Below are 19,051 nucleotides of genomic sequence, written 5' to 3' on the forward strand. Positions count from 1 at the left end.
GAACTGCCTTGAGGATGAGCTTGAATAAACCCTTCAGTTTGATCCTGTTCTTTGACCTTCCTGAGCTGCTCTTTTTAGGTCAAACCTCAGACTTTTTCCACTCCTACATTTTATTTACAATATTCATCCATATGTTTAATCAGGGCTTGGTTTCTCCCTCAGGAGGGTCTTTGGCATCTTTTTTCTTGAGTTGCTCCAGGAAAAATTTGGCTCCTGAAGGATCTTCGTGTGTTGGTTTGGTTCCCCTGGTCTGTGTTCTTTACCCATCCAAGGCTGCCTGGCCCCTGCCTCCCTGCCATTCCTCCTGGAGTTCCTCCTGGAATTCCTGCTGCTTTTAGCTGGAAACTCCTGGCCCTGCTGGGTTTGGAATCTGCTCGTGCCACTTTTATGGGACACCTTCCAAAGACCTCACAGCTTTTTGTAAATTCACAAAACAAAAAATTGTAAACGGGTTTGGGCAGCTCCTGTCTGTGGTGGTTCCAGGGAAAACCTTTGATCCCACAAAGGTTCTGGCACAGCAGCACAGATGTGATCTCACGTGATGACCTCATGTAAAAATCACCACGTTGGAAAGAGATCAGGAAACACCAGGATGCCACTGGGATTTTTCCTGCTCATTTTCCACGTGCTGGTTTGATATTCCCATGCTGGTTTGATATTCCCATGCTGGTGGCGTTTCCACTGAATTATTTGGGGTCATTTTCCTCATCAAGATCAGATTTTTCATCATAAATCAGCCCTGTCATGTTCTATAATCAATCCTTCTCCCACAGCTTCATTTGGGAGCAATGTGAGAGCTCTAAAATCTTTATTTCAGGAAAAATCTGCATTGTGCAAGCCATCCCCTCCACCAGCAAGGTGCAATGTTTGGGGGACAGCACTTTTAAAAGCTGAATTTTTGGGACAAAATACACAGAGTGAAGATTATTTTGGGTTTTTGTTGTGAAGCCAACTTGGAACAGGAAACACAATTTTAAAAAAGCCCAGCCCAAATGTGCACATGTGACTTTTCAAGGCTCTGATTGATGCCTGAATTCCATGTGGTCCAAGGCATACAAGGAAAATTGAGGGATATCCTCAGTGGGAGAGCAGAGGATGTGAAACTTGCATTGGAGTGAAAATTTGGTACAGGAAAAAGCTGAAACAAGAATGGACTGAGCCCAGCTCCAGGGAATAGGGCTGGGCAGGATTTGATGCTTTGAACACACTTGAGCCACTTAATTTACTTTTAACTCTGAAAGGAGAAGGTAACTGGGAAATTGGGTCAAAGAAAGGGGAGCAGTGCTGCATTCCAGGAGCATCTGAAACACCAGGAGATGCATTTCTACCCTCTAAGGCAGGAGGTGCTAAAAGTGGCTGAAATCACAGAAAGCCCTGGGACTGAGCAAAATTCCACAAGTGTTTTTTTTCACTTCTGAAGGGTTTTTTTTATTGTTTCTGTGGTAGGAGATGAGGTGATAGCGAGCTCGTGGAAGAGCCTCAGGAGCAAAATGCTCTTTAAAACATGGAGATTTTCCATCAAAACAAGGCACTGGGATAGGGATAAAACTGTGGCTGCAGCTCCAGAATCAGGGAATGCTTTGGGGCTGGAAGAGACCTTAAAATTCATCTCATTCCACCCCTGCCATGGCAGGGACACCTTCCACTGTCCCAGGCTGCTCCAAACCCTGGCCTTGGGCACTGCCAGGGATGCAGGGGCAGCCACAGCTGCTCTGGGAATTCCACCCTCACAGGGAGGAATTCCTTCCCAATATCCCATCTATCCCTGCATTCTTTCAGTTTAAACCCGTTTTCCCTCATCCTGTCATTCCATGCCCTTGTCCAAGTCCCTCTCCAGCTCTCTGGGAGCCCTTTAGGTGCTGGAAGGCTGCTGGGCTCGAGGAGGAATTCCAAATACTCCAGGAAAAAAAGACCTGGAGCCACAAACCACGTGGATCAGAGAGCTGGAGCTGAGCAGAAATAGATTAGTGAAATATTTCATTTTGAATAATCCAGCAGCTCTTCCTCCCCACGAGGACAGAAGGGTCACAACAACATCCCCTGAGAGGCACAATTATATTTTTATTTGTCTTTTAATCGCTTTAGACCAGACAGTTTTGTCAGATTCTCATTGGAGCTCAGCTCAAGCCCTGTTGAGTTTTGCAGCCTGGTTTTGCTCACACAGAGCAGCCATGGCCAAGGGACAGCCCAGGGGGACAGCTGGGGCTGCCAGAAGGATTTCTGGACTGGGTTCATGTTTGTTGGGATCTGTAGTGTTGGGTTAGAAAAATCTCTGTTGAGCCTGAGCAGCGCTGTCAGTATTTTGGAAGTGCTCTCAGATGGGAGGAGTGATAAAGAACGCTCTGGAATGATGGTCAGTGCTCTGGGAAGGGCCCCACGCACCAGGCAGGAGGTGCTGTGGGGTTTCAAGCCAGGATGTCCAGGCTGGGACACAGGGAGAGGTCTGGAAGCACAAGGAAAGGGGGATCCTGCAGTGGGGTGAGCCTGGGGCAGAGGAAAGAGTGAAAGCAGAGAGGAGGAAGGAAGGAGCACTGATTTTCCATGGATTCAGAAGAGGTGTGAAATCTCTTTGGAAAGAACCTGAGTTTAAAGTTTCAAAAAGGAAGAAATCTCCATGGAAGGCAGCAAATCCATGGGTTGGATCTGGAACCCTTTGGAGAAGCTCAGCAGAGGGTGCAGAAAGGTCACCCTGGAGGTGTAGCTGCCACTCCTGGGCTGGCCTAGACAGGGGAGAGATGCAGAAGAGATTCCTATGTCTGGATCAGCAGCCAAGGAATGTGAGGGATAAAGATAACTTGTGGGATAATTATAAATCCACTAATTCTTCACCCTGCTCCCCTCAAAGCAGTGAAACACAGGAAGCACCAGGACTGAGACAGGACCAGAATGGTTTAAAATTTCTGCCTTTTTTGTATTTTACCTCGGTGTAATCAGGAGCCAGAGCTCAGGAGCTGGGGTGTGCAGTTGCTATAAAATAATTGTTCACCAGTGCAGTGAGAAGGAGGAGAAGGGTTTGGCTGTGCTGCAGCTCTGGGAAAAGTTTCTGTGCTGCACTGGGAGAGTCCAGCTGAGGCCTGGCCATGGTACTGCCAAGGAGAGCAGATGGGTGATACCCCAGTGGAATATGGGGGTTGCTGTTTTGACTGCTGCTCCAGGATTCCCATGAAGCCCAGAACTGGGAGACACTGGATGTTTGCAGACATTGTTCCCGGAGCTTTTGCCAAGGGCTCAGCGGAACAAAGAGCAGAGTTAAATTTAGTCCATGACAACCTGATCAAAACCAACCCCACAAAGGCAAAGCCTGTCCAGCTCCAGGCCCAGCGTGGCCACCAGAGCTGCCAGAGCTACCACAGAGTTGGGATCTTGTGGAAAATCTTTCCAACTCTTGCAGCAGGAGGCTCAAGGCAGCTGCTCTGCTGCTCTCCAGTGTCAGTGTGAGCTCAGGAATGGGAATGCCTAAAGATTTTATTTAAGGTAGAAACCCGGGGGCTTTGTGGAATAGTTTGGTTGGAAGGAACCTTAAAATTCATCTCATTCCACCTCTGCCATAACAGGGACACCTTCCACTGTCCCAGGCTGCTCCAAGCCATGTCCAGCCTGGCCTTGGGTACTGCCAGGGATCCAGGGGTGGCCACAGCTGCTCTGGGCACCTGTGCCAGGGCCTTAGCACCCTCACAGGGAACAATTCCTTCCCAAAATCCCACCTAACTCTGCCCTCTGGCAGTTCAAAGCCACCCTTTCCATGCAGAAATTCCTCCTGGTGTGCAAGCTGAGCCTGCCCTGGCCCAGTCTGAGGCCGTTCCCTCTCCTCCTGTCCCTGTTCCTGGAGCAGAGCCCGACCCCCCAGCTATCCCTTCCTGTCAGGAATTTTTAGGGAGCAGAAAGCCCCTCCAGAGTCCCATTTTCCCTTCATGGCTCCAGCAGTGGCACAGAACATCTTCCTTCCCAAACAGGGATAATGTAACTGCAAAAGCCGCAGCGAATATTCCGCGCTGTGTTCGTGTCGGGGCTGAAATCTGCTGGAAGTGCCTTGGAGGGGGGACGTGATGTTCAGGGCCTGGAACAGCTGGGCTGGAGCCTGGGCAAGGTGCTGGGAAAGGCTTCCTTCAGCACAGAGCCAGCTGGAAAGGACAGCCCTCGCTCCAGCAGTGCTGTCAGCGCTGAGGGAACACAAAACCACCACGCGAGGCTCAGCTCCTTCCATTTTCCCCTGGAGCTGATCCTTTCATCCAGGAGAACCAGCCCTGCCAGCTGTGCACAGCCACCTGTGCTATGCTGCCGCTTTTGAGCGCTGCCTGCCTCTCCTCAGGAGGAGAAGATGACACTTCTGGAGCCCTTCAGCCTTCATTCCTCCCCTCTAACGAGATCAAGCTGCTGCTGAACATTTCCCCTTGTTTTGTGTCAATTAACACCGGGAGGCTGCTCTCCGAGACAGCCTTTATCTCCTGCATCTCCAGGGCCGTGTTTGTGCATCCATATTTGTCAGGAATTGTCTTCCCCACAGCCCGGGCATCATCTCTGGAGCAGATTTTCTTCATTAGGCCCAGAAGTGCTGGAAGATGCAGGATTTCACAAGAGAGTAAACAAAGGCGGGTTTGTGGTGAGCACTGGCCCCACGTTCCTGTCAATCCTGTGGTTCTCATTCCGCTGCCGCGGCCTCATTGCAGCGGGCAGGGTGAGGATGGGAGACACCACAAAAGTCTCAGCATTTCAGGGGCAATCATTCCTTTCTTGGAATAGCTTTAATAGAAAACCAGCATCCGACCTGATGAGAAAAACGTGCGAAAAAACCTTTTCTTCCTTTTCTTGTTTGCCTCGTTGAAATGGTTTTTTTCCAGACTATTTTTAGCCGTGAGCACTTTGAGAAAGCTTTGAAACTTTGGAGTTGTAACATTTGTGGAATTAGAGCACTTGAAGGAGTTTTTTTTTCCTAAGGAGCAGTAAAGTTCCAGCCAATTAGAAAAGAAAATTATTTGTGTCTGGGATAGTTTGCTTTAGATTTTAAACAATTTTTGCAGCTTATGGAGGGTTAGGAAGTGGTTGGATTTCCTTCTGAAGAGGTAGAACATCCTTTTTAATATATTTCCCAGCAACATCAGATGTTAGAAACGTAAGAGGGTTTCTAGCTCAGCAGTGCAGTCAGTAATTCCCTGGTTTTGCCTGAAGCACTGGATTATATTCCCTCACATCTTCCTCAGTTACTCTGTCGATCCTTGGATGTTTGCTCTTGATGATTTCAAAACACTGAACAAGTGAAAACCACGAGTTTTTCACCAGTTCAGTGAAGATCAATTCAGTGACTCCCATTTGTAAGAGGATTATTGACACACTTTGTTGTTTTAGGACTTGGATTTATGGTTCTTGGGGATGGAACCCATTCCTTAATGCCATATAATCCATGGAGTGTTGGTCACAAGGCCAAAAATTGCTTCTGCTGCCACTGCAAAGTGTAACTTGAGAAAAGTCCCCTCACCGATGGTCTGAGGGAGAACAGCCACCAAAAGTGGCCACAAAAAAAAAGGGAAAAAAAAAAAAAAAAAGAGGCTTTTGCTGGATTGTGAAGCTTCTTAATATGTGATACTTTATCAGTTTAAAAGCTGAGTGTGTCCAAAAATGTACATATAAAGCATGAACCCACACAATGTGCAGCCAATGGCAGGCAGTGAGGGTTTAGTTTGGATTTTAGGAAAATTTCCATATGGAGAAGGTTGGAAAACAGCTTCTGTGGGCAGCCCTGGGCAGGGGAGGATCCCCATCCCTGGAAGTGTGGAAAAAGCATGGATGTGGCACTTGGGACAGGGTTAGTGCTGCTGGGGGATGGTTGGTCTTTTCCAATCTGAACAATTCCATGATTCTCTGATTATTGTCCTTGAGTTCATTTTGCCAGGTGGGATTCATTCTGGCAATTGGAAGGGATTTGGGGGCAAAACTGGTATTTTATAGAAAAACTGAAATGCTAACACTTCTGACTCTGGAAAGCACCTTGATGCTGCCCTACCCCAAATATCTGGGCTTCCCTGGTGCTTCAAGTTTGGTGATGTGACCCTGGTGATAATCAGGAGATTGTTCATCTCAATTCCACTTTTGAGGGTTTTTTTTTCTCTCTGAGTGTCCAGAACCAGTTTTTAACTCCATAGGATTATCCATGGATTTTATGCAGCAGTGAAAAGAGAGCTGGAGGTTGTCCTGTGCCAGCTGAGTTCCAGGGAAGCACAAATGGGATTTTGGCCCTTCAGGCATTTTTGGGGGGAATTTCCTGTGGCTCCCCCATTTACTCCCAGTTTTTTTGGCCTCTCAGGTTGCCCAGTGCAAACCCCACTGCAGACAAACCTTGGAAGAGGCTTCCCTGCACCATCCCATTTTTAGGGCACCTTGAGCTATGTAGAAAAAAATCAGAAAATACCCTATGTAGGAATTCATAAAGACCAAAGAGAACAGAGCAAAAATTCCCTTTGATTCACGGGTTTACAATGATTTTCCCCACACGATCTTTTACTCCTCTGTGTCAGGCACTCGAGACAAAATCCTGTCTTTGCTGATGAGACTTGGCCAAAAGTCAGCTGGAAAACTCTGCTATTTATCCACTGAGGAAGCAGCTTTTACAAACTTTCCTGAAGGAATTCAGCTAAGTGTTTTCTTTAAATGAATATATTTCCAGAGCCACGTTGTTACAACATCTCGGGCTTCTGGAGCTGCTCCTTCCAGCTCCTTGAAGATCTCCAGCAATTAGGCTGCACTGATAAAGCCAGGGGGGCTTATCTTGTCTCTTCTTTTAGCTCAGAGGAAATAATTTGTGCATTTTATCAAGGATAAGAAGTGGGAATTGTGAAATCTGATCCCACTCCTGCCACTTGGTGACCCGGAGGAAATTGGTTCCCCACAGCATTTCAGCCCTGCCTGTGTGATAGGTGCTGCTGGGCTCGTTTTCCAGGGAATTCTGCAGCTCCTCCAGGATTTCAAACCAATCCCAACCCTTTTTGTGTATCACTTTTATTGAAACAAACTAAAAATGAGGTTATCTGGAGCTTACAATAACTGTGAAATCTTTCTGCTGGAAATCTATGTGTCCCACTTGTTTGGAAAGATTTTCTCTTCCATTATTCATTACAGGGGCCTTAAAATTATACTCCAGTGACAAAGCCTCTATTTATTTTTAGACAATTGGCATCCACTTCTGGCTGACCTAGAATGTTTCTTTGATGACAATGCCTGTGATCCAGCTGGGTTTGCTGAATGGTTGCATAAACAAAGGCAGATAGTAAAATGTGGGAAAGAAAAGGCTATTTTTATTATATTAGAGACTGTCCAGCCAGCTCCAGGCCCAATTTTAAATGTCATGTCTATAGCACAGCACTTCAACTAAATGCCCTGATCATCTCCAGAATATCTCTGGAATTTTATCATTATTGGATTGCAGGGTTAGGAGGAGGCTAAGAGGAAAAAAGTTCAGAGTGGAGGTGATGCACAGAAAAAGACAATCAGTTTGGTATCCGGCCTCTTCCTTCCTGAAGAATGTAGGTTAAATGCATGGAACTGGGAGGGAAAGTCTGAGCTTGATGTTTTCTCCAGTCCCATTTATTCATTTGTTGGCCAATTCATGTTTCATTGCAGCAGCTTCATTTGTAATGGATAATAACACTGCCTGTGGGCAAAGAATTCCAGGTAGGAGAAGAAACAGAAGTCTCATTTTACCTCAAATCGTGGAGTCACAGAACAGTTGGGGTTGGGAGGGGATTTAAAGCTCATCCCATTCCACCTTGCACTGTTCCAGGTGGCTCCAAGCCCTGTCCAAGCTGGCCTTGGGCACTGCCAGGCTCTGGGTGCCAGGGCCTCTCCACACTCCAGTAAATCCAAAGGGAGTTTCAGTGCACAGCATCACCATCCACATTTCTCCCAGCAGTTCAAAAAGAAGAGCCTGAAACAGTTTCTGGGGAGAGAAGGTGTCAGAGGGCAAAATCTGGCCACGATTCAAATCCCAGTGTAAATTTAGGGGAAATTTCTGTGTTAAGGAGACTTGAGACCCAGTGGCAGAGAACTTCCTTCCATGGATTTAAATCCAGGTTCCACATTATAGATAATAGAACTGGGAAGAACATCCTGATATTCCAGTTCTGGCCTCTCAGTTGTCAGGGTTAACCTGTGCCAGCGGGGGATTGGGTGGATTTTAGGAACGTGTTCTTCCCTCAGGGAAACTGGAACAGCTGCCCAGGGAATGGTCAGGTACCAGAGCTCGAGGAGTGTTTGGAATTTTGGGATTGTCCAGGAGCTGGACTCGGTGATCCCTGTGATTCCCTTCCAGCTCAGGGTATTCCATGAGCAGCTCCAGGTTCTCCCTGGAGCTGCCAGCAGAGAAAGACACCCAGCAAATCCCGGCCTCCTCCGGGTTCTGGCCACACCTTGGGCCAAGGAAAACCATTGCTGCCACTGGAAAAACCAATGGCACAGCCCAGGACTTCCAGCAGGAGTTGCAAAAGCAGGAAAATCAGTTGGTTTCTCTGGTTTTTACACGTCTGGACAAGGATGGTTTTAGGATGTGTGGATTCCCCAGAAGTGCCCCAGCTTTAACCGCAACCCATCAGCAGAGATTTATTCCTACCCCATAAAACAATGAAAGCACCCAACAATGCTCTGCAGGAGCATCCTAAAATCAGAATGATCCTGTTTGTCTTGGATTGGGAACTTTGCAGGATTTATTTAGGAGCCTTTTTGTTTATCTGTTAAAAACAGCCTTTCAGTCAATGCTAAGCTCGATGGCTTCAGTGTAATTTTCCATGGTTCAGACTTGCTGAAGTAATAAATAAAATGTAATAAGAATAAATTATAAATATTTATAAGGCTATTTTCGGCTTTTATGAGGTTCTTAGGATTTTGAATTTAATATCCCAGCCAAAAGCTCCATTCAGAGCTCTTCTCTTCCACATCCAAATGCCTGCTCAGGGTTTTGCAGCCGGATGGAGTTTGGCTGCCAAAGCTTCACCTGTGGGGATGCCAAGGAAAGCATCCAGTGGGACAGAGCAAACACAGGCAGCAAACCTGGCACCCACACCAGGGCACGGAGTTCAGCTCCCCCCAGCACGCTCCTTGACTCCCCAGCACTCACTCCCACGGGCCTGGGCACACCAGGTGTGTCAGAAAAGGTTTTCTGAAAAATAAAAGGGAAAGGGAAATAAAAAGGCAAAAAATAATTGTAAGGTTTCTAGAAAAGTTGTTTTTGTAAATGATTTTTTCAGTGCTTTTGTTTTAATCACGAATAACTCCCCACAATGTGCTTTAACCAATATTTTCTGTGTTTTTCATTTAAATTTGGGCTTGGTTTAGATGGAAAAAATGTGGGGGTTGGTGCTAAAAAAGCAAAAAGCACAATCTTCATTTTGGCTTAATTGGAGGACCCAGTCCTTGCAGAAGGACTCTTGAAGAAGTTGATTACATTCACTGTCAATTAATAATAAGCAGAGGGTTTGGGACCAGTGGTTTAAGGTCAGGAGTGGCCAAGGCCTTGGTGAGACATGAGGCAGGTCCTGGTTGGAAGGGGCTGAGCTCTGAGGTCCCAAAGCCAAACCTTTCCCTGCTTCCATGAGATGTGGGGTGATGGATCCCAGCAGAGCTCCCCACCTCCCCCTCGAGCTGGGCAAACAAGATCCTGTCCCATGAATGGAAAAACTGAGAATTCTCGTGTTCCAGAATTCTCCTGGAAAAAGAGATTGCTGGAGTTCAGTCCATCATTAAACCCCAAATCTAACAGACAGCTGATTTTTCATGTTAACCTTTATTTGGGGAAAATAATATCCCACAGCCTACGTGGAAAAAAAGGAACCCTTGGCAATACCCTTATTAAAGCTGATTTTTGCAAAGCTTCAAGGAATTGCTGCCAAAGAAGAGAGCAGGTTGGATGCTTTTTATTGTTAAGAAATGGGAAAATAACAAATGTTTCCCTGATCCCTGAAGTAATTCATTCTCTGGGTAACATTCTTCATTGATAACTACATTTTTTATTTTGAAGAATGATCCCAAACCAAGCCAGAAGTTAATAGATGAAAGGAAATTTGCAGAAATACCCTACTGAATACATGGTCTCTGTTAGGATTTGCCTGTTTATTAATATTGTGCATAAAAGTTTTTAAACCCACGTGAGTGGAAATAGGATTTTAGTGTATTGGTAAAATCCATGGACTTATGTAAAAAAACTCTCTAATTTACTACCAGGATTCTACTGCTGTGTCTAAGCTGAAGGATTTTGAAAGAGAAATTTTCTTTTCTTGATGTCAAACAGATGTGTTAAAGATATTTTTTAAAATTGTTTTTTATGTGGATTTTACTGATAGAGGGGATTTTTTTACCATGGATTGAACTTTGGGATTTTATCTGATATTGATACTTGTCAAATATGGGGGTTATGGGCTTTGAAAAAGTGTTATTTGGATATTTCTGCAAAAAAATCATAACACAGAGGAGGAACGAAATATTTTTATTCACCTTGATGTAATTTTTCTAATCTTTTTCCCTTTTAGAGAGTGATTAGAAAATTCGATTTCCCCCTGTAGCCACTTTGCAAGGAGAGTCCTCTTGGTGCAACAGCTTTGAGCACTGAAAGTTTAAGTCTTTAATGTCTCAGTTGTGTGGGAGCTGCGTTTCCAGCTGCGTCTGCTTTATTTCAGTGACAATGTTCAGCTCTGCTCAGCAATGCAGGGAGAAATATGGATTTGGAAGGAGCAGCCTGAAAACTTGAGCAGCAGATAGAGAATTGCCGTGAAGAGGGTGCTCACATTTCAGGGGGAATGTTCAGGATGAGCCATTTTAGAGTGAGGAATCCTCCTTACACTTAGTTTAGCTCCTGCATCACACCCTGAGATAGTGGAGAGCATGAAAAGGGTAAGAATTTATTTTTTAATATTTAATACTTGTGGTTTAGTCTCAGTTCTCCCAGTTGTTTTTTGCTGTGGGGGGCAATAAATTCATCTGGCAGGCTGTGAAATCCATATTAGCAGTTTTTAATAGCCTCAGCATTTACCAAAATGAATAATTTGGGGGTTCTTTTTGTTGATTAATTTGGGTTTTAATGGGTTATCATTAATATTCCTGTCAGTCCCTTCAGCTGTCAGCAGACATCGTGTGCTGAAGATCTCCGTGCCATCAGCATCAGGAGTTTGGTCACTTCTAAACAAAACTGAGGGGCAGTGCTTAGATGTGGGTTTCAATTCTACAATGAAACCTTTCACTTCCAAACTCATCTTCGTGCTGCTCGAATTCCTCTTGGAATTCTTCTTAATTTGCAACAGCAACGCAGAACAGTTGAGTGTTCCGGGAGCCTTTTGCAGTCGTTTCAATGCCTTCGTTTAAAGAATATTCCACTCTTTATCCGTGTTTTTTCCCCCTTGGCTCTCTCATCCCCTGCATCCTCAGCTGCCCCACCTTGCTCAGGTGGTTCCTGATGTGGATTTTGGAGCCAGGGGATTTCTGTAGCTCGGGACGAGCGCGAGAGCCACGGTGGAAATTGGGATCTGGGAGCGGAGTGGTGCTGGGAGATACACGAACCAGCTGTGCTGCCAGAGCTGAGAAATGTCCCCTTGCATTTGGGAAAGACTTCACATGCTGCACAAAAAAAGCAGCAAGGCTGAAAAGCGTCTTGTGATGCTGAATTCAGTCAGGGAGGTGTGAGGAGATGTTTTTGTTCGGCACCGCCGTGCAGCAAATGCAGCCCCGCTGTGCCTGTTTGTCCCGGGAATCCTTCAAATTCCCAACCTCCCTTCCACAGGAAAGAACTTGCAGGTCTCTCATATATTTTACTGCTTTTCTCTGGGCCAATGTCTCTATTTTCTTTGGTTTGTTTCTAAGGTTGAGAAGCTGAAAGTTGGACACGCATTTATTTATCTGCATAGCACTAAATTCTGTTTTCCAAAATGGCATTTCCTTGTTTCCCAAGCCTTTCACATCGGTTTAGGCTGACATTACAAACCTGTTCTTGGTTTCTTTTCCATGGATTTACATAATTCGTTTGGAAATCGTTGTGGCATTAACTTCTGCTCGTTGGGGATGGATTTCACCTGCCTTTGGGATGCTTTTTAGTGTTCCTGCATTGGTTTGGGTTCAGTAGCTCCCAGGATGTGCTCCTTGCACTGGGATCTGCTTTTCTGAGGATTAAGGTTAAAAAAAACCTGACAATTTAAAAATCTTGAAGTGGTTCTCCTCATGTTTTTGATTCAGAGTTTTGGACTAAAGATTTGCTGTCTCACAGAAAAGCTAATTCCCGTTCTCAGCAGAACTTGTAATTATACTGGTATTAAATTATATTTGAGAAGAAAAAGATTCTGCAAACAGTATATTTTAAGTCAAAATATTGTGAATGACTTCACCATATTCTCTTTTTCACCAGTAAATATGATACAGCTGAAACAATGACTGTTTCCCCCCTTTAAGTTGTTAAACAGATACACTCTGTGCCTGCTAAATTGTGTGTAAATTCGGATTTCTGACATTTCTTATTTTGGGGGAGGAAAAAAACACCCCACAGAAATGAATTTTGTGAAATCACTCGAGGGGAATTAGGTCCATCTGCTGAGAGAGTTCAGCCTTTCGAAATTCACTTACAGGGGAAAAGAAGAAGGAGTCATTGTTTGACGCGAGAGATGCTCGTGCTGTGAGCTGGGCTGTGTTTTTGTAGCACTGGCTGTGAGCTTTTGGAGGAAGAGGCTTGTTTTTGGAAGTGCCTTTTATTTCCTTGCAGATAAGAATGGGTAATTAATACATTTTAATGACGTGTTTAAAGTAATGAGTGCAGCTGTGGACAGATGATGTGCAAGCTCAGAGCTGCAGATAGAATTCCAAGTGAGGAGACACAGAATTCCAAGGAAAGAGACCTAAGTTCTACTCATGTCTGTAATTATTCCCATGCACTTACTGAAACAGGAATTTAAAAAGATAGAGATGATAATTTTTGCCTCAGTCAGTTCATATAAAACATAGAGTTGAACTAAAATCTGATTTTTGGGCCCCAGCTGAACCTGGAGGGTTTTTTGAGACAGCATTAAGACTGAATCCCTTCAAAATGTCTTGTATTGATGACTAAAAACAAGGAATCTGCTAAAAAAATGATGTCTATTATATAAATCAAACTCTAGCTTTGCCCCAGCACTTTCAGGCTGATTTTCAACCTGTGCTTGAACTCTGGTGAGAGAGAAGGATTTGGGGAGTTGGAAGTTTTGCCAGTGAGTTTTCCCTTTTAGAATCCTGCATTTCCAACTCCAAGGAAGTTTCCAATGAATTCCCCGTTTCCCTGAACCATCAGTGCAGAGACAAAATCCAAAATACTCCAAACCTGCCCTGGTTTCATGTCCAGATTTCAAGGCCTAATTAAGTAATGGCTGCAGGGGGTTTCAGATCCTTTGCTTGCAGCTGGATTTCCAAGGGCAGAATAACAGTAGCAGGGTGCTAAAGAACTGCTAAAGATTTATTTTTGTGGCTTTGTGTGGCTGCTCTGCTGAACTGACAGTTCCAAACTTGGCACCAAATGAAAAGATGAACTTTGGAGTTTATCCAGAGTCACCAAGGCCTTGTGTTCAGCCTTTGAACAAGGCTTTGCTAAAAGGGCCTACATGGGACCTAAAGGAACTCCAATTTATCTGTGGGGATTTTTTTTTCCCCTTAAATCTTTTGTTTTCAAAATTGTTGAGTATTTTTTTTCAGAACAGTTGTTTCCCTTTTTTTCCCAAGGCGTTGTGTTCAGCCTTTGAACAGAGCCTTGCTAAAAGGGTCTATGTGGGACCTAAAGGAACTTCAATATATCTGTGCTGATATGGTTTTTTTCCTTAACCTTTTTGTTTTCAAAATTGTTGAGTCGTTTTTTCCTATGTAGTTTTTTTTTTTTTCTTTTTTTTTTCCCCTCACATATTTTTTTCCTTTTATTTCAAGGCCTTGGGTTCACCCTTTAAACAAGGCCTTGCTAAAAGGGCCCACATGGTACCTAAAGGAACATTAATTTATCTGTGGTGATTTTTCTTCCTTAATCTTTTGTTTTCAAAGTTGTTAACTAGTTTTTTTTCTGTGTATCTTTTTTGCTTTTTTTCCCCCAAAATAGATTTTTTTTTCTTTTATTTGAAGGTTTTGGGTTCAGTCTTTGAACAAAGCCTTGCTAAAAGGGCCCACATGGTACCTAAAGAAACATGAATTTATCTGTGGTGATTTTTCTTCCTTAATCTTTTGTTTTCAAAGTTGTTAGGTAGGTTTTTTCTATGTAGCTTTTTTGCTTTTTTCTTCCCCCAAAATACTTTTTTTTCCTTTTATTTGAAGGTCTTGGGTTCAGTCTTTGAACAAGGCCTTGCTAAAAGGACCTACTTGGGACCTAAAGAACTTGATTTATCTGTGGTGATTTTTCTTCCTTAATCGTTTGTTTTCAAAGTTGTTAGGTAGGTTTTTTCTACGTAGCTTTTTTGCTTTTTTTTCCCCCAAAATACTTTTTTTCCTTTTTTTTCAAGGCCCTGGGTTCAGCCTTTGAACAAGACCTTGCTACAAAGGCATACGTGGGACCTAAAGGAACATGAATTTTTCTGTGGTGATTTTTCTTCCTTCAGTCTCTAATTTACAAAATTGTTGTACTTTTTCTATGCAGAGACTTCTATACTGTTATCTCTGATTTCATTTGGGTCTTTTTATGGAAAAAAAAATCATATATGTGAAGCTTTTTTCCCTGTGAGAACACTTGCCAAGGAAATCTTTCTCGCAGTTATCCAAAGGAAAGGTCATTTTTACAGCGAGACTTCAGATCTGTGTTTTCAGACAACTCACAAACACCCAGCCAGCAATAGCAGGGGCATCTTTCAACTTTAACCTTGTGTTCTTTAAAATTTGTTTAACCAGAAAAAAAAAAGAGAGAGAAATTGGAAGAACTTTCATCTTTTCCACTGAGTGATTCTTTGGAAAACTCACATAACAAAGAAGGGGAGAAATGGGAATGTTCAGCTTCTTATTTTGAATTTAGATAAAAACATTAAATTAAAATCCCCATGAAATATATAACACGCTCCTGGTTTTTCAACCATGTGACTTTAATTGGTGTTTATTTCTGTAGATTAAGGCATTAAAAACTTCAGCAGGTTTTATTCCAATTTCTATTGAAACAAAACCCAAATGTTTCTTTATGAAAACCATAAAACCAATATTTCAGTGCAGCTTTTCCTGTAAATATTTTATTTCCCTGAGTTATTTCTTGCTGCCTTTAGCTACAAGTATTTAAAACAAGAAACAGAGCTCGGGAATCTCCTTGAAAATAATTCTTCATCGGGGACAGGCAGCAGCTTCCACAGAGAAAAGGAAACCTGAACCACTTAATGCCTCTGTTAATTAAATTTTCAGTGATTTCTCAGGCTGTTGAAAGTGTGGAGATGCACATGGTGGATATTTGGGGCTACTCACTCCGGGAAGCTTCCAGGTGAGGGGGAGGTGACCCCCATTTGGCTTTGGCTGCCTTTGAGAAGGGATTTTAGGGGGATTCATGGAAAATCCAACACAAACTCCACGCAGAGGTTGTGCTCCTGCAGGAGCTGCAGGGGCTCGTGGCTGGCTTTGTTTTTAACACCTGAAAAGTTGTTTTGTGCTAAAGAAAAAGTGGATTTGGTCTTCATGGGCTAATTTATTGCTGTATATTGTGCTTTTCTGTTAATGATGATTTATGCAGCAGAGGGATGATATTTGTGGTGCATTACCACAGACACGGCCAAATTCTCTGGTTATTAAAGGGGAACATCACAAATTTAAATTATAATTATAATCTTTCCAGAATCCCTCCTGCCTTTCCCTTCTCCTTTATTAAACCTGACATGTCAGAGGTGTGAGAGATGAGGGAGGGAGTCAGGCTGTCCCAGTGGGGTCTGGGGAATATTTTCCATTATTTCTCCCCAAGCAGAGGGTCCAGACCTGGACCTGCTTTTGGCATCAGTCCCCACATTCCAGGAACATTCCCCCAGAGCCAGGGGAATATCCAAGGAGTTTTGTTTGGATGTTGGGAATGTGCAGCATGAACGGAGTTGGAGCTGAGACTGAGAGTGATGTTTGGGTGTTCCCAAAGCTTGGGAGTCCTTTTCCATGGAAATTCCAGAGAAGGACAGAGCCAAAGTGAGGATTAGAGCCAAGGGACAGGGCATTGCTGTACCCAGTCAATAAAACTCCTAATTAAAAGGGGAATATAATTGAGTTAGAGAGGAAAATATCTGTAGAGGATATTGATTATAATAACCTTTAGGGTAATGCTCTGAAGCACAGATTTATTACAAAAAAAAAAAGGGGTTTTTGTATAATTTTCAGGATGTTGGGACTGCTTTGGTGACGTGGGAGAGTGAAGGATAACAGGGGAAGAGTGAAATTGTGTGAAGAGCATTTGGGTGGGTGTTACATCCAAAAAACTGAATTGTCATTGCCAGCGCTCAGCACAAACTGGAGCAAGTTAAAAATGCATTAAAATGTGAATACATTAAATTTATGTGATGCTTTAAAAGCATCATCCAAAAATTGCTAATAATAACAGGAATAACTTCCATAATTCTCCTAAACCCATCCTTCAGAGAGAACAGAGGTTCTTTTGGGCTGCTCTCTGCAAGAATATTCCCAAAAACTTCTCTAAAATAACAAAGTTCTGTGCATTATTTTAAACCAAATAAACCCCCGTGTGGGCAATATTTGACAGAATCTCAGAGGATTTAATTTATAGATCTTAATTCACTTTTAAGCTTAATTAGTTTGAATTTAATAAAATCACTTGAATTATGAGTGAGAGTGCTGAGGGTTTTGATGGAGTTTATCCCTATATTTTTACAAATATCCTTGTGTTTTATAGGGAAAAAATATATCTGTATTTTATATTTATTTATATTTATCCCAGTATTTTTCCCTATTCCTGCTATGGATAGCCACCTTGAAATATTTACTTTTTCATGGAACAGGACAATCCCTGACAAGAACAGGATTTTTTGGATCTCTGACTATAATTCCAGCTGATCAGAAGCACCACACAATTCTTTAGTTTGCTCAGTCCATGTAAAATCAACTCAGTATTCCATAGATGCTCACTCCTTGCAGGAGTGCAGCTGGAAAAGGAAATATCCAGGATTTTGTGGGGGTATTTTCTATCTGTATTTTATCTTTATTCATCTGTGGCTGCAGCTTTCCCAGTAGTGTTCTCTGGAGTTGGGGATTCAGGATGCAGAGGAGGAATTGAGGAATTAAGGAGGAATTCTGAGGAATTCAGGAATATGGATTTACACATTTGCAGGAAAAGCTGCTCAGGGCTTGGACAGGACACAACTTTCCATTTTTACTTTAATTCCAGAGCTTCCACAGAACTTTTGGGAAGGGCACCTTGTGTTTCCCTGCCTTATCTCATGTGCCTGTTCCTCATTTTCTCAGCTGAATTATTTTTTGGGGGTGAACTTCAGCTCCTCACACTCTCCACACTTTTGTTCCATGTTGTTCCCTTTCAAACAATTGGGAATTTTGCCATCGGTTTGACAGGACCTGGATCAGACCATGAAGTTTTCAGCTCCAGCTCCAAAACCCATCCCTGCAGGGATTTAAAAGTGGATGCAGAGCTTGGGGACTTGGCAGTGCTGGGAATGTTGGACTCCATGGCTTTGGAGGGGCTTTTCCAACCTAAACCAATTCAGGATTTGGGGATTATTTGAGCTCCATGGTATTTTCTACTTTATGGGCTCCAGAGTCAGTGATAGTCAGATCCAGCGTTGTGTGATGTGGAGGGAGCAGAGCTGGGAAGGGTTTGGAGCACCAGGAGCAGCTGGGGGGGGCTCAGCCTGGGGAAAAGGAGGCTCAGGAGGGACCTGAATTCCCTGGAGCTGGGTGGGAATCGGGCTCTGCTCCCAAGGAACAGCGACAGGGTGAGAGGAAACAGCTTGAACTTGTAGGGGATGTTTAGTTGGGATACTGGGGGAAATTCCTTCCTGGAAAGGGCTGCCCAGCCCTGGCCCAGCTGCCTAGGGCAGTGCTGGAATCCCCAGTGCTGCAGGGATCTAAACCCATGTGGATGTGGCATTTGGGGTCCTGGATCCATTCCCTTGGCAGTGCTGGGAACAGTTGGATTTGATGATCTTGGAGAGCTTTTCCAGCCTGGATGGTTCCATGATTCCATGTCAGATCAGGGTTGCATTTTCCAAAGTCCATATCCCTGGATTGTATTTCACTGGAATTTTTGTCCTGCATTGGGAGCAGCACAACCCTTATTTCCATGGGATTTCCATGGGGTTTTGATGGGATCACCTTCCTGTGCTTCCCCCTGGAGCTGCCAGGATCCCTCAATCCCGCTCCAGGCCGAGCTCGTGCTGCCTTTTCACTTCAACCTGTAAGCATTCCCAAATATTCCCTGAAAAACCCTTCTGTCCTTCTCTCAGGAGCCAGAGGAACGAAATCCCTGGGAAATTCCCCGGGATTTGGGAGGAGGGAGAAAATCCTTCAAATAGGCAAAATGTGCTCATCTGACAACACCAGGGCTTCCAAATTTATTATTGTTTTCCTTCAAAAGAGAAATTAAGGAGCATCTTGAACCACTTGTCCTAATTGGCCGAGCCAGTGAAATCCATATGGATGCACATTATCCATAGAAAAAGTGGAGGATTGGAAATATTTCCCCTTTCTGACAAATGGAACCATTTGTTGCTCATTTTTCCCTATCTAAACAGAGCTCCCGAGGCTGGGAGAGCCCCGGGGGGAGAGGAGGGGATTTCTTGGCATAAAAACATTGGCTCTGCCTGGAGTTTCCCCCCCTTTTTTTTGCTGTTCCTACAAATCTCCTCGAAAAAAGGGGAAAAAAATCCACGGGATAAATCAAGCAAAAGAGAAACCCCTGTTATTCTTACAAGGGTTTTTGTTCCTCAAGCTGTAGAATACATGGAAAAATGCTGGATAAACCTTCCTGCGTTGGTTCCCGGAGAGATTTTGTGGAAAAAAAGTGGAGAAAACTGTGGAAAAACTGTAGAAAATGTTTTAAAAATACAGATAATAGCAATTCTTACAGAGCAGGTGCTGTGAGCAGAGCAAGGAGGGTGAAAAATGAACT

The 19,051-nt window shown here is 43.7% G+C and overlaps 1 protein-coding gene across 3 annotated transcripts in view; it reads left to right on the forward strand.

Annotated features, from left to right (window-relative positions):
• The window catches only part of BANP (BTG3 associated nuclear protein), a 115,158-nt gene that overhangs the window by 75,522 nt on the left and 20,585 nt on the right, over positions 1–19,051 (forward strand). The window contains exon 12 of one of the 3 annotated variants that reach the window (XM_053987152.1): positions 6,510–6,550. The exons of the other annotated variants lie outside the window; for them this stretch is intronic. Coding sequence (XP_053843127.1) covers positions 6,510–6,539 — 30 coding nt within the window. The 3' untranslated portion in view covers positions 6,540–6,550. Of the gene's footprint in view, positions 1–6,509; positions 6,551–19,051 lie in introns of those variants that run through there. 3 annotated transcript variants of the gene reach the window in all.

This window comes from Vidua macroura, chromosome 11 (genome assembly GCF_024509145.1).
Source record: "Vidua macroura isolate BioBank_ID:100142 chromosome 11, ASM2450914v1, whole genome shotgun sequence".
Classification (NCBI taxonomy): domain Eukaryota; kingdom Metazoa; phylum Chordata; class Aves; order Passeriformes; family Viduidae; genus Vidua; species Vidua macroura.